Genomic DNA, 12,862 nt, shown 5'->3' with positions numbered 1-12,862 from the left:
GAATTAATTAATGAAAAAATAAATTCTGTTTAAAGCTTTGCACATCATAAATAAATGTCAATAATTTTATGTTATGATTATAAATATAATTTTAATATAAAATTGTAATTACCATTTTTAAAAATTTTATTTTTTAGAAAAATTGAAAATTGAGAGAAAACATTGTTCATCTTTTATTATGCGTAATCTTAATATTAGTAACAGTTATAAAGCGGTAGCTATAAATTCGAAATGCAATCATAAATTAACATCTTAAACGACATTGGAAATTATATGTACTTTAATACATACTGTATTATATATACGTTGCTACATCTGACAAACATGACGGTTCTATGTTGAACCATTTTCATCATCGTATACATTCCTACAGAATTAAGCTGGAATGTAACGATTAGATATAGAATAAACCAAAGTATAACTGCATATGACAAGTATAAATTGTATACAATATGATACAGAGTTATTTATCATACTTTACTGTACTCTGAAAAGTTCTTCACTTATAAACATTACAATTTGCGTATAGTCATATCGTCGGGATTAACCAATACTGTACATAGTCATCTCAACTTGAATCTATGAGATTCCACGGGGATTAACAGACAGGTATACATTGGCTTGACTTCAAATCAGCTGACGGGCGGCAGGCATCGCGGTGGTGACAGTGAGTAAAATTAATTACTCGGGGTTATTCGTTAGAAGATGATGATTCCCGTCTTTTCTCGGCATGCTTTTTCGTAAATTCTTCGGCATTCTTTAAAAACTTTTTTCTATCCTTCAGAAACTCTTCTGCTAAATCTGCTCTCAGTGGATGTTCTGGTTCAGGATCATTCACTAATGCTATTAAAGCTTGGATCACTATAAATATAAAAGACACATCTAAGATTATATAAAGACATTCTTTTTTTTCTTTGAATAAGATTGCTAATTTAGGGTATTTACCCTCTAGTTTAAAAGAATAAGAATTTTATTATATAAGACCTCTACTTTGCAACAAATAGCAATTATGATAAAATAAAAAAGCTCTGATAGATAAATATAAAATTCAGATAGAAAATAGGCTAATAAGTGTCAGAGGCAACAAACTTGTTTTAAACGTTTTAATTTTCTTTTTTTTTACTATCTTCAGTAGATGAATTAACAGAAAAATATCAAGCTGCATGACATCTTTTATTAATTAATCTGCTGAAGATAGTCTAAAAAGAAAGGGCAGAAACATTATTTAAACAAGTTTGTTGTATTCAATTTCTGTGCTTGGCTCTTATTAATATCTATTTCTTACTTGAAATAGCATTATATTCAAATACTAGAAGAATATTGCTATTTATTTAAAACCAGTGTTTAATGATGATGATGATGATGATGATGATAAAGAATCTGACCTTGATCCGTTTTTGTAGCAGGTTTCCAATTTTCAGCACTTATAATTGGTAAACATATCTGGCCTTTTTCATCTACATTTGGATGATATATCTTTGTTTTAAAATTTATTCTTGGTGGTTTAAATGGATATTCTGCAGGAAAATTGATTTCAATGCGAAATGCTCCTTTGTTATATGGTGGATTATCCTATAGAAAAAAAACATGTCTTTCTTTTAATTATAATTAATAATATAAGATTATAGATAAAAATAATATGCATTTTATATTATCAAAATTATACAAGACACATCTAAGTTATGTTATACAAAAATTATATATACATTTTGTTATAAATTAAAGAAAAAAATCAATCTATTAAATTATAATAGATATATAAATATATATATATATAACACATCATAATGCTTCCTATATTCTTTCTTAAAAAGCAAGAACTATTTTTAAATATTTTTTATACATAAAATATAATAATTAACAATATTGTATATACATTTAATTTTACATAGAGAAAATATAGAATCTATAAATTAAATATTATTATTTTATAGAATCTATAAAATAATTAATATTGCATAGTATATTACAATCTAAATAATAAATTTGCTTAAATTATATAAATAATATGTTATATATATATATATTTGTATACATATTTTAATTATATATAGATCTGTGATAAATAAGATTAAATTATTCTAAATTATTTTAAAAAATACATTTTTATAATTAAATGTTGATTGTCACTTTTATCGAAAAGTACTGTATTTAGAGAAGAAATTTAGCAATATAGATAATTAACAAAACAGATATACATAAATTGAAAGAATGCAACACAAGCAATGCTTTTTCAAGCAATCACATTTCTCAACCTTCTTCATACATTTTTCTCTCGAAAAAGTACATGTTTCACCTGGTGTGTGAAAAAAAACGCAAGCTATGCACGTGAGAGAAGATGAGTCACAGATGCACTTTGCACCCCGCGCATATTTTAGGTTACGTACATCCTCGAGCTCTCGAGGATGACGTTTACGTACCGGCAAAATGAGGCCCTGCCAGGTGAGGATGTTAGACTCGTCTACTTGAATATTTGTAAAATTTTTCATCGCCGACGCCCTCAGGTCGCCGAGCTCCTGGAAAAAGTCAGAACACAAAGTGTCAGTACGGGGTACAGTAGTACATCGATCACGTCAGTCGGGTCAGTTTCAACTCGCGGACACATCGTGACAGTGACAGGTAACTGTCATCGCGACGTGAAGATGCGCGAAATCGGCTAATGACATAATTATCGGTATTATTAACGACGAGATCGCGAGGGTCCGAGGATGAGACGAGGAAAAGCTGATCCATCGCAACTGCCATTTTTTCTCGCCGATCTGACGGAATCGCGAACGCGGAAAAATTCGCCCGCGGCCGAACTGTCAAACGACGATCTCGTCCGTCTCGGTGTCGCGTCCGTGTCACGTGAACCGATCACGAAAGGCTTTACCGAATTACCTTTTGCAATCTTCTCGTTGCGGCCATTTTGAAAATAAATTCTACTAAAAGTATGTACAATACATACAGTAAAACTTCTCCTCGAGCCTCGAGTCCACTGTCAGTGCTGGTTTCTCCTCCTAGGAGAAATTCCCTAGTTTTTCGTACCGAAAGGACGCGTTCAAAAATTTGCCATTCGTCGAATAGAATTTAATCGACCAATCGGGACGCAGGAAATCTCTGCTCCATTTGTTTGATTGGTTGCGATCGACGAATAAATTTTCGAATGATTGCAGTCAGTGCAGTTACTGCAATGATGAAAGTCACTGCCTAAATTTGATTGACTTTAGATGAGGTTATAACAAAAATGAAATAAATAAAAATTGTAAATAAATATTTTTTTTTAAGTTTGTTACCGTCCTTGGACTGGTTTATTTTTACATATTATTTTTTTGGATTATGAACGTGTAATTACGTTTGTTCCAGGACAATTACTAATCTAAAGTTTGGAATTATATATCTCAAGAAGATAATCTGGCAGCTAACAAACTAGCTAATCTTTGCTGAAAAAGAGAAGAAATATTTTTCGAAAGTGCACACAAAAGTGGTGTAGTTCTATTTAAAATATACTTTCCAAAATTATGGAATTATATTACAGAATTATTATAAATTATACATTTATATAACATATATACATGTTAATAAAAATATCAGAGAAGAGTAAAATAATATACATTATTTGAATAATATTTTAGAGAAATATGGTGAGGATATATTTTATATATAATTGTTAATTGTTATAAATTCATGTGATAAATATCATAGCATTATAATGGATATAAATATTTTGCAGACTATAAAAGCAAGAACTTTGCGATTCTAAAAGTACATCGGTATGAAAGAAATACAGTGGCAGAAAAATTTATATGAAAATTATGGCTTGTCGGATAATTACACAGACAGATCCTTTTTAGAACAACTACGTAAAAATATAAAACCAAATAATGTAACATTGATTGAAGCGATAAGTTTAGGTGCAAGTATATCCATACAATTGAGCATTGTAGTACTTTTTGTCATAATATTTATTTGGTTAAATAACGAGTGGATCACGCCAAATGTTATTGTAATATCAGGGGGCATATTAACAATTTTTGGGTATTTTATTTACAACATCAAAATATCCAATCGACCTGCGAAATTGACAAAAGATTTATGGACAGTATTAATATTTCTTACATTTGGTTACATATTATCGCCTATTTTGAAAACTTTAACCGAAACGATTAGCACAGATACAATTTATGCTATGACGATATTAATGTTCTTGACTCATTTGACATTTAGCAAATACGGTTCATCACAAATCTCTTTGTCAGATTCCTTATCCATAACTTCTTCAATTTTTGGCTCGCTAATGTTAGCTTCTAGATTAACATCTCCATTACACGCTTTTTCACTTTTAACAGTTTCAGTCCAATTTTTTGTATTATTACCATATTTGTTGTCACAAATAAATAATAAAATTGTTATATCAGTCCTTTTGACAATTGGTACCATACATTTGCTTTTATTTGTTTCACAAACATTTTCATACGTTTTTATTATTGCTATAATATTTCTCCATCTTATTTGTCCACTTTGGTATATCAGATGCCAAAAATATAAAGATAACATTTATGGTCCATGGGATGAAGCAGTAATAGTTTCATAAAACAAATAAAACTAAACTTTTCTGTAAAATATCTAAAAATATGTACATATGTAAACATGTAATCCATTAAATTTGCATTATATATGTGTACTTTGAAATACATTTTATTTGTCAGATATTTTTATATCATATAATACATGTTATAATATAAATAAATAATACATGACATTACAAAAATAGATTTTATTGCATTATATGTCCGAGATAAATGTTTTAAACACACAAAAGAAACATGTTTTAATATATATTTACATACATTATAATTCTCTTACCATGTTTTACAAAAGATGATGCTTTAAACGAGAATAATTTGTGTAAAGGAGCAATTATTTTTCCTTAATTTACTTATGTAAATATAAATCAACATTAACTGTATGTATGTATATTTGGTATTCTTGAAATAAAATATTGTTGAAATATATAATTTCAATATGTAATATAATATTTCAAATAAATGTTATATAATAAATTTTAAATATATATCATTAATAATTGTATAATAAATTTTAATATAATTATTAATAGTTGCATAACAAATTTCAAATAATATGTAATATAATGGTTATAATGACGAAGTACATTCTTCATATTTATTATAAATACAGTCCACTTTTTTACATAACAAAATGGTGGTTAAGTATACAAATTGATATAAAAAATACATATTTAAATTATAAACAGTATGCTAGATATGAAGAAAATGTAATTGAGGTTGTGAGATAATTAACAAAATTGAAACTATCAGTGTAAACAAAAATTTTGTAGTTCTTCACTTTATAATTATAAACTGTAATAATCTTTTAATTCGTCTTATAAGAGCTTCAATAAAACTACGATCTACTGTTGCATATTCGGTATGCGTTGTGTCCAATAATTGTGTAATAAAAGCATCCGTAAATATAGAAACGAGTCCTTGCTTCAGTTCCATTAATGTTTCCATTGAGACTTTCCATTCTATCATACTTTCATCAATTCCGCTTGAAGACACTGTAGAAACAAATATTTTAAGTGTTTAAAGAATTGTATGTAAGTAATATTACATTATATTATATGATATATAAGTAATATTCTTTATATATATAATATTAAAGCTGAATATGTTACACTGACCATGCATTCTTTGAGTTTGTCGTGATATCACTTGCATAGTATAAAAATCCAAATGGCTCCAGAGAATATATAAAGCATGTTCTATTATAAGAGAACAATATTTTATACTTTGTCGTTTATCCTTTACCCAACGATTCAATCTTTGTTCGACAAGTATTCGTTGTTTTCCTATATCAAGTTCCATCTCGCTTTCAGACATAAACTGGCAATAAGATCAATTATGATAAATTTCGCATATGATTAGATATTACACATAAGCAAATTTGATTGAAAATTTTAACAACTTTAAAAGCTCACCTTCTTTAATTCTGCTGTACTCATGTCGCTTACTACTTGCGATTTCTTTATTAGAGAATCAATATGCGATAGTTCGGTGTGTAGTAACTTTGTTACAGATTCCAACTGTTCAACTATCATGCCTAAATGCATCCCACTGGAAGTGTCTTTCATTTTATCTTGTCTTCCTCCTGATTTCCGCGTTAAATAAGGATCAAACAGCACATTTCGTATTTTCTGATCCATGCAACTGTGCTGCATCTAAAGGTAGAAATAAAATAATTTGTTGCATTATGTTACAGTATGTTCACCAGAAAGTCCAAGTTTTAAGTAATTTAGACATTTTCTCTCTAGACTATCTTATATAATAATTGTATTATATCACAATTTTACCTGATTACGCGTGTAGAGCAAGACGTTGGCGACAATCTGTATACAAGAAATATATTGCTGATTTGCTTCAGCTTGTTGGTAATTATGATTCATTGGAATCGACTCTGAAATCTGAAATCTGTACAACAATGATAGCATCAACTTCTGCAGCCGATACAAATGCGCCCGTAATTCTCTCATTCCAGTACTATTCTCCAATTTGTAATCATCTATATTTATCTTCGCCAATTCATCATCCACAAGTTTGTACATATCTGAAAAGTAATTGTATAATAAAAAAACTATAATAAGATAACATACAAATATAAAGCTTGATACTTATTACAAACCTATATTGGCAGATCTGGATATTACACCAGTGAGGCACGCGATCTCTTTCAAGAAAAGCACGTTTGCTTTCAAGAATGCGTTTCTTAAAGCCATCTCCACAATATCCCTGTGACTCTGCAGAAAGCCGGAGACTTGTACGGCGCACGATTGATTCTCCGTTCCTAACGTGGTGAACAGAGCATCGCAGAGGTACAAAGCCGGCAGGAAGATTTGTTGATAGCGTTGCCCGACTGAAGGTATGAACGAGTAATCGCCACCCTCGAAACCTACGTGTACGTCAGGATGCTGATCGAACACGCACATACTGGACATGCAGAATAAAACCTTGTTCTCCAAAAGACTCTCCGCGCCTAATCTTGTTGAGGCCATTCTGCAAAAAATTGCCATCTTCGCCTCGTACAGGTACAAAGGTCGCAGTGTTTGTGGTTCCGACTGCAACATACATCGTAGCAAATTATCCGATTCCAATAGGCTGTCTATCATGTGCTTCAAGTAACCTCTGCTCGCCAGGTAAATCATCCACGCATTATCGTAATCCAATTCCAGAATCTTGTCTAGGCAAGACAGTGCAAGCATTTTGCACACGTCGTGTCCACCTGAGCAATTGTGGCATAAAATATCCATCAGTTGATTCCCGAAACTGTTAATAACTTGAATCGTCGCATAACGTTGCGAACGTTCCTGTACAGGCATGAGTCGGTTCAACGAATTATCCAGCTGGCTGATGTACATTGAGTCGATCGCGCTTACGTGTTCGGTTGATTTTTCTAAGCCAACGATGCTCAAGAAGTTCAATAGGGCCGCGTAAAGATGCGTCACGACTTTCTGCGAGGAAGCGCCGGCGTTTATGATCCATTGTAAGATATGATTCAAAATGATCTTCATCATCGTCGTATTCGACGGTGACGATGGCAGTAATTCGTTGTCCGACTGAATCACGAAACTATTTCGCAAGTTTACTAATAGCATCAGAACCGTGCCGGATACCAGGGTCTTAATCTCGCTCAGGGCCTCGCAGGACGTCATCTTCTGCAGTAAATCATGCGACAAATTCAGTAAGAGATTCTGCCTTTGCGTCACCGGCAGTTGTTGATTGGTCGCGACGGAGAAGAGGATCTCTGTAGTTTGGCACCAGCCCTCTACGAATTTCACGGTTGCGTAAGACAGAACCTTGGTCTGATTTTTCTTTAATGCATGCGCAAGTATGGATTTGACTTCCTGCTGCATGAGCTTGCGTTGAGTAGCAGTCGCGCTACTCTGCGTAACTGTTAATTCCTCGGTGATGAGAGAATGCAGTTTTCTGATGTCGATGAGCCGTGGACCGCCCATCAAGGCGACAGGAGTGCTACACTTGCCTAAAACTACCTCGATTTGCGACGGATCGAAGAATTCCCAGGATTTCGCGGGCTCCAGATACAGTTGGAAGTCGATATAATGTAAAAGGTCCATTAGCAGCTTCTGCGAGAGCACGATCTGATCCTTATCTTGATTGAAACTCCCCACCAATCGTTGAATCAAAGAGGTCTGCAAACCACCACCGGCGACTCGCAATTCGATGGCTGCTATCTTCAATAACCAAGACATGCAGCCGAGCTCGATCGATTTGTTCGGTTCTTGAAACGGTAATTTGGACAGATGTCTTTGAACGAAGTCTTGGTTGCTCGTGGTACGTAGAAATCTCAGAACAGGTGTCGATGTTTTGCTATTAGCCGTCAATGTATGGAGATAGCAATAACAAGCTTCGGTTATCTTGTCGCGCCCGGAATCCAGAGATTGCTCCAGAATGCCTAAGATGGAGTGTAAACAAGTACGCGGGAAGCCCAGGATCCCTGGTTGCTGAATAACGGTCTTCCTGATGTCCTTAGTTATGTCAAAGCCGAGTAAGTAATGCGCAAGATTGGGTGCAGGCCGGGTGATACTGTGCATCAGCAACAATAGAATTCTCTCCTTACAATTTCCAGTCTGCAATTGCCTGCTTTGATCGCTGGTGGCTGTCAACTCCAAGTCGTCTTCCTCCAAAATGACATTGTCCGCGTCTAAACACTCGACGAAGCCGTGCCTAACATTTGTCGTTAAAACAGAAGTCGCCGTGAATGTCGATAACAATTCAGAATCTGCTCCAGGTTCGTTGGTCACGCCATGAATGACGCCAACAGCTACGAAAGCTTGCTTCGGTAGCCACGAATTATAAGAAACGTACTTGACGATGTTGATCATGTGATCTGGCTTGGCAGTGCGAGGATTTACTCCGAGCAGCAAACGCGACAATCCGGTCATGATTTTGTTTATCGAAGGTATGGTAGTCAACTGCGTCATATAATTATTTTGTGTCTTTAGTCCACGCTCTAATATCTCCAAGCAATGAAAGCTGCAATTTTCCAAATACTTCTTACCCGGAAAGCTGTCGTAAGTGTCAAAATGATTGCAACCTTCGTCCAGGATGTACAATATCACGTGCAATAATTCAGACGTGGTGTGCAATTGAGTCATAAGGTGATATCCCGGAGCAGAATTGACCAACGTAGTTTCACCACCTTGTAACTCGACCTTACATCCCACAAAATCCTCGACAGTCGGTTCGTATTGTTTCACTAACTTCGAGAATATCTTGAGGCAGGCTTCCGCGATCTTCCACTTCTCGGCCGGATTCTTATACGAACGAGTATGAAATCGTAGAAAGACAGTATTGATAATGAAATGTAGATACGGATCGAATCCTGGATTTCGTTGACCTACACCCAACAAACGCGGTATCGGGAAATCGGTGAGCACATCTAATAGTTCTAACATCGCGCGCGTTAACGGATACTCTTCGTTCCTGGATTCGATCTCTTCTAGTTCCGTTTGCACGCCTCTCGGCTGATAGCTGCTCGTCGTAGGTATGGTCGAGAGAATCTGAGCGGCTTCTAAACTTTGCCAAACACTGGAGGAACTCTCCGGAGATCGGGCAAGTGCCGCAAGAGTTCTCACTAACACACCTTTTAGTGGTATCGGCATTGCGCAGCTCACCAAACCGATCAGAGACTGCAAAATTTTCCAGCTCGGATGATCGTATATCGCGACTCTTGACATTTCATCATTCTTAGCTATCACTTGAACAACCAACAGCACTGCTTCGAGACCTTTCACCTCCTGCGGCATGATTCCTTTCGGATGACATCTTTGCCTGTATACCGTATCCTGACTAGGAGGCAATTCCTGCCTTAAATTGTAATAGTATCGACTTAAGGAATTGAAGAAGTGATCCCAGCAGATTGTTGCTGAACCCGATGAACCTGTATAACAGACATTTGTATAATTTCTGCGAAAATAATGTAATTTGTATAATATACTTTGTCCATAAGTTACATTTACCGTTGGGTTTAAAGAAATTGAACGCATATCTAGCAGTTTGCGGCGATGAAGCGAGAGAAGCTATCATCTTCATGTATGGAACAAATAAACCTGCTGGTAATATCTCTCCGGCAAGTCGTATAAATTTAAACAAAGCAACTTGTCTCGAGGGCAAACGGCTGATGTACGCAGGAGGCGATACATGAGTCGTGTCAGTATGATGACACCAATAATCCATGGCTAAATTTAATTTCAATGGATCTTTCTTATACAGTTCCGCTACCATTAGCATTAAGTATTCAAAATGATTATCTAGATTCATTGGAGGTTCAATGCCTTCTTGCTGGAATGCTTGAATCAAACGCATGGATTCATCGGCTCGACTACGTAATTCTTTGACTTTGACAGGCATTAGTAATATAAAGTCGGAAATAAGTGTATGAAAGTAGCGAAAGTAAAATTCTTCTTGATGTATAGAACTATTTTTGAATAGAACCTCTGCCATAAAATGAAAAGCTTTGTTAGCCAAGGCAGCTTCTAATATGTCGTCCTCTGGAATGATACTTTGAGATTGAAAATGAGCAGTAGTTGATTTAATTGTTATCATAGCTATTGCTAAAGCAAATTGTATCACTCCTCGTAATCCAGCACTCTCCCAATTTATGTTGGTAGATATTAACTTTTGAGTCAGTTCTTCTAGTGCTTCTCTCTCTGCTATCAGTGGCATTGAATTAATTAATTCTAAAAGAAATAAAATTATAAATAAATAGTAACAATTGCATATATTGACATGTTCATAAAATATTATAAATATTATAAAATATTATATTATACCTTCGCCGTTTTCACGACTGTGTAAGAAACTAAAATTGAAAGCATTCAAAACAGCCATAATGAGTGCAAGTGTAACTCTGTCAGGTCCTCCTTCGCCTGCTTCGGATTCTACTTGACGTGTTTGCAATATAGATAATAGGCGAAACAAAATTATATTCGGTATAGATGACTGAGCGGACCATAAGTACAAGATATCAGCCAAATCTTGTCGTGTATCATTGTAAAGTTTCATAACCATCTGATGATGTTTAGCTCCACCTAATGCTCTATTTTGTTGCAGCAAATCTTGTTCCTATTTAAAATTTTATTTTATTTTTGGAAATATTAATTCATTTCAAAGTAATCTAAATATTTATAAAATTACAGAAACTGTGAAATTTTATCAATTTATGCTTTAATAATATTACATATTAATAATTTGTTTTAGAATTTTTCCTAAAATATTAGTAGTATACTTTATTTGACATAAAATTCTCTCTATGTATTTTTATTATAATATATAGTTTTTTTCTTAATATAATACCTTGGTAGGATCCATTTCATCTATCAAAGACAATATCCTGTTCAACAGGCCATCTTCTTGCAATTTATTTGTATAATCTGTGATATATCTGGTAAGAGCAACCGGTGTATCAACTGCCCAACTATGACCAATACGAGCGTGTACTAATGTCCTTAATACTGAGGTCAATGCTTTCCTTCCATCATAATATAAGAGGACAGCTGTTAAACCACGTGTTAATCCAGGATGATATGGCATTTGTAGTTGAGCGGTACAAAGGAGGTCCAATGCCATAAATTCATTTAAGTCATACATATCTGATATAATGAGAGTCTCATCTACTAATTCCTTTGATAATATTTGATGACCCAAACCAGGTAACATTATACCATCTGTGACTCCTTTTTTAATTTCTTCACGACTCTTTGCATTTTTTGGCTAAAAAAATCTTATTTTAATATGTTTTATATATATAGCATATATATTAATTTTAAAATTTAATTTAAAGATTTTATCTATATGTTGTCTTATACATTTACTAAAATTTTATTTTTAAAATTATATATATATATATGTGTACTTACTGGATTTTTGAGGATAGTAAGAAAGTTTTGCCTATGATTTCGCAAAGCTTCTGTAAATTCATGATATTGTGGATCCTGAATATCAGGAACTGATATTACATACTTTTCAACAAGACTTTGCAGCTCTTTATACGGAGTCCACATATCTTCTGTTATTGCTGCTTTGTCTATACAAAAAGATAACACATACATCCTTTTTTCAGACTTTTAAATTAATTTACATGCAGAATTAAATGCATATTATATAAAATAAAATAAACAAAAATTTTATTAATATAAGATAATAGAAAAGTTCCAAGAATTATGTTATTACATTATTGCTACATCTTTCAAATTTGATGCATAAAAAAATACAATAAACAAATTTCTTTTTATACAATATTACTCAATTATACAAATTTTTAACTTTTTAATTTTATATTTATATCACAATTTGTGTTTATAATTACGCAAAATTTATTTTTAGTCAGATTTATTTGTGTTTTGAGAGGTTAAATCCATCGCGTGACTGAAAATGCATGTTGTATACTTGGATATTACCTTCAGACATTTTTATCTTTTTTTGCAGTTATTTAGCATAAAATGTCTTACAATTGTATAAGTTCAATAAATCTCGTTTTTTCCTGTTTAATTAGAAATTTTCTCAAATAACTTAAACACGACGTTACAAAAACATATAACCATACAAATTTTGCAAAACGTACCGGCCAGTACCGGTTCTCTGGCGGGAATCCGGAAGAGACGAAAATTAAGGCATCGAACACCTACTAGCAGAGATAAGACACTAGATGAGAAAAAACGCGATTGGCTATCAAATAAAAAATTTTCGGAACTCCGAAAATTCTCTATTCGACAACCAATTAGAAGCTTTGCAATCAGAATCAAGAAGACGTTTGGACTTTTTTATCTGATTGGTCAATCGAACGT

The 12,862-nt window shown here is 33.5% G+C and overlaps 3 protein-coding genes across 4 annotated transcripts; 1 reads left to right on the top strand and 2 right to left on the bottom strand.

Annotated features, from left to right (window-relative positions):
* Window positions 1-262: 262 nt before the first annotated feature.
* Window positions 263-2,983, bottom strand: Ubc10 (ubiquitin conjugating enzyme 10). Its single transcript, XM_029300509.2, has 4 exons — window positions 2,881-2,983; window positions 2,421-2,516; window positions 1,386-1,572; window positions 263-861 (listed from the first exon to the last, which is right to left on the bottom strand). Exons 1-4 carry the CDS (start codon window positions 2,905-2,907, stop codon window positions 692-694), a joined length of 480 nt encoding a protein of 159 aa, XP_029156342.1. The 5' UTR covers window positions 2,908-2,983; the 3' UTR covers window positions 263-691.
* PIG-C (phosphatidylinositol glycan anchor biosynthesis class C) lies at window positions 2,562-5,822 on the top strand. 2 transcript variants are annotated; one of them, XM_085480159.1, is made up of 3 exons: window positions 2,562-3,214; window positions 3,346-3,623; window positions 3,713-5,822. In XM_085480159.1, the coding sequence occupies exon 3, from the start codon at window positions 3,755-3,757 to the stop codon at window positions 4,571-4,573; it is 819 nt and encodes a 272-aa protein (XP_085336285.1). In that variant the 5' UTR covers window positions 2,562-3,214; window positions 3,346-3,623; window positions 3,713-3,754; the 3' UTR covers window positions 4,574-5,822. The 2 variants fall into 2 exon arrangements, with proteins under 2 accessions (XP_085336285.1, XP_085336284.1); XM_085480158.1 differs by having other exon boundaries at window positions 2,562-3,244.
* On the bottom strand, window positions 5,136-12,656 carry Nup205 (nuclear pore complex protein Nup205). Its single transcript, XM_085480156.1, has 10 exons — window positions 12,476-12,656; window positions 11,936-12,102; window positions 11,373-11,789; window positions 10,850-11,141; window positions 10,037-10,756; window positions 6,682-9,957; window positions 6,353-6,606; window positions 5,981-6,220; window positions 5,684-5,885; window positions 5,136-5,560 (listed from the first exon to the last, which is right to left on the bottom strand). The coding sequence occupies exons 1-10, from the start codon at window positions 12,483-12,485 to the stop codon at window positions 5,343-5,345; spliced, it is 5,796 nt and encodes a 1,931-aa protein (XP_085336282.1). The 5' UTR covers window positions 12,486-12,656; the 3' UTR covers window positions 5,136-5,342.
* Between the last annotated feature and the right edge of the window lie 206 nt (window positions 12,657-12,862).

Source organism: Nylanderia fulva, unplaced genomic scaffold, assembly GCF_048542155.1.
Source record: "Nylanderia fulva isolate GAGA-0341 unplaced genomic scaffold, ASM4854215v1 Scaffold14, whole genome shotgun sequence".
NCBI classification, from domain to species: Eukaryota; Metazoa; Arthropoda; class Insecta; order Hymenoptera; family Formicidae; genus Nylanderia; species Nylanderia fulva.
The sequence above is the reverse complement of the archived record's forward strand: the minus strand, read 5'-3'. Positions and strand labels throughout refer to the sequence as shown.

Coding starts and splice junctions, on each gene's coding strand:
- Ubc10 (XM_029300509.2), bottom strand. CDS start 2,907: ATGGCCGCAACGAGAAGATTGCAAAAG. Junction 2,517..2,880: donor CAACGAGAAGATTGCAAAAG/GTAATTCGGTAA, acceptor GACTTTTTCCAG/GAGCTCGGCGACCTGAGGGC. Junction 862..1,385: donor TGCTACAAAAACGGATCAAG/GTCAGATTCTTT, acceptor TTATATTTATAG/TGATCCAAGCTTTAATAGCA.
- PIG-C (XM_085480159.1), top strand. CDS start 3,755: ATGAAAGAAATACAGTGGCAGAAAAATTTATATGAAAATTATGGCTTG.
- Nup205 (XM_085480156.1), bottom strand. Junction 11,142..11,372: donor ATGAAATGGATCCTACCAAG/GTATTATATTAA, acceptor AATTTTAAATAG/GAACAAGATTTGCTGCAACA. Junction 10,757..10,849: donor CAGTCGTGAAAACGGCGAAG/GTATAATATAAT, acceptor TATTTCTTTTAG/AATTAATTAATTCAATGCCA.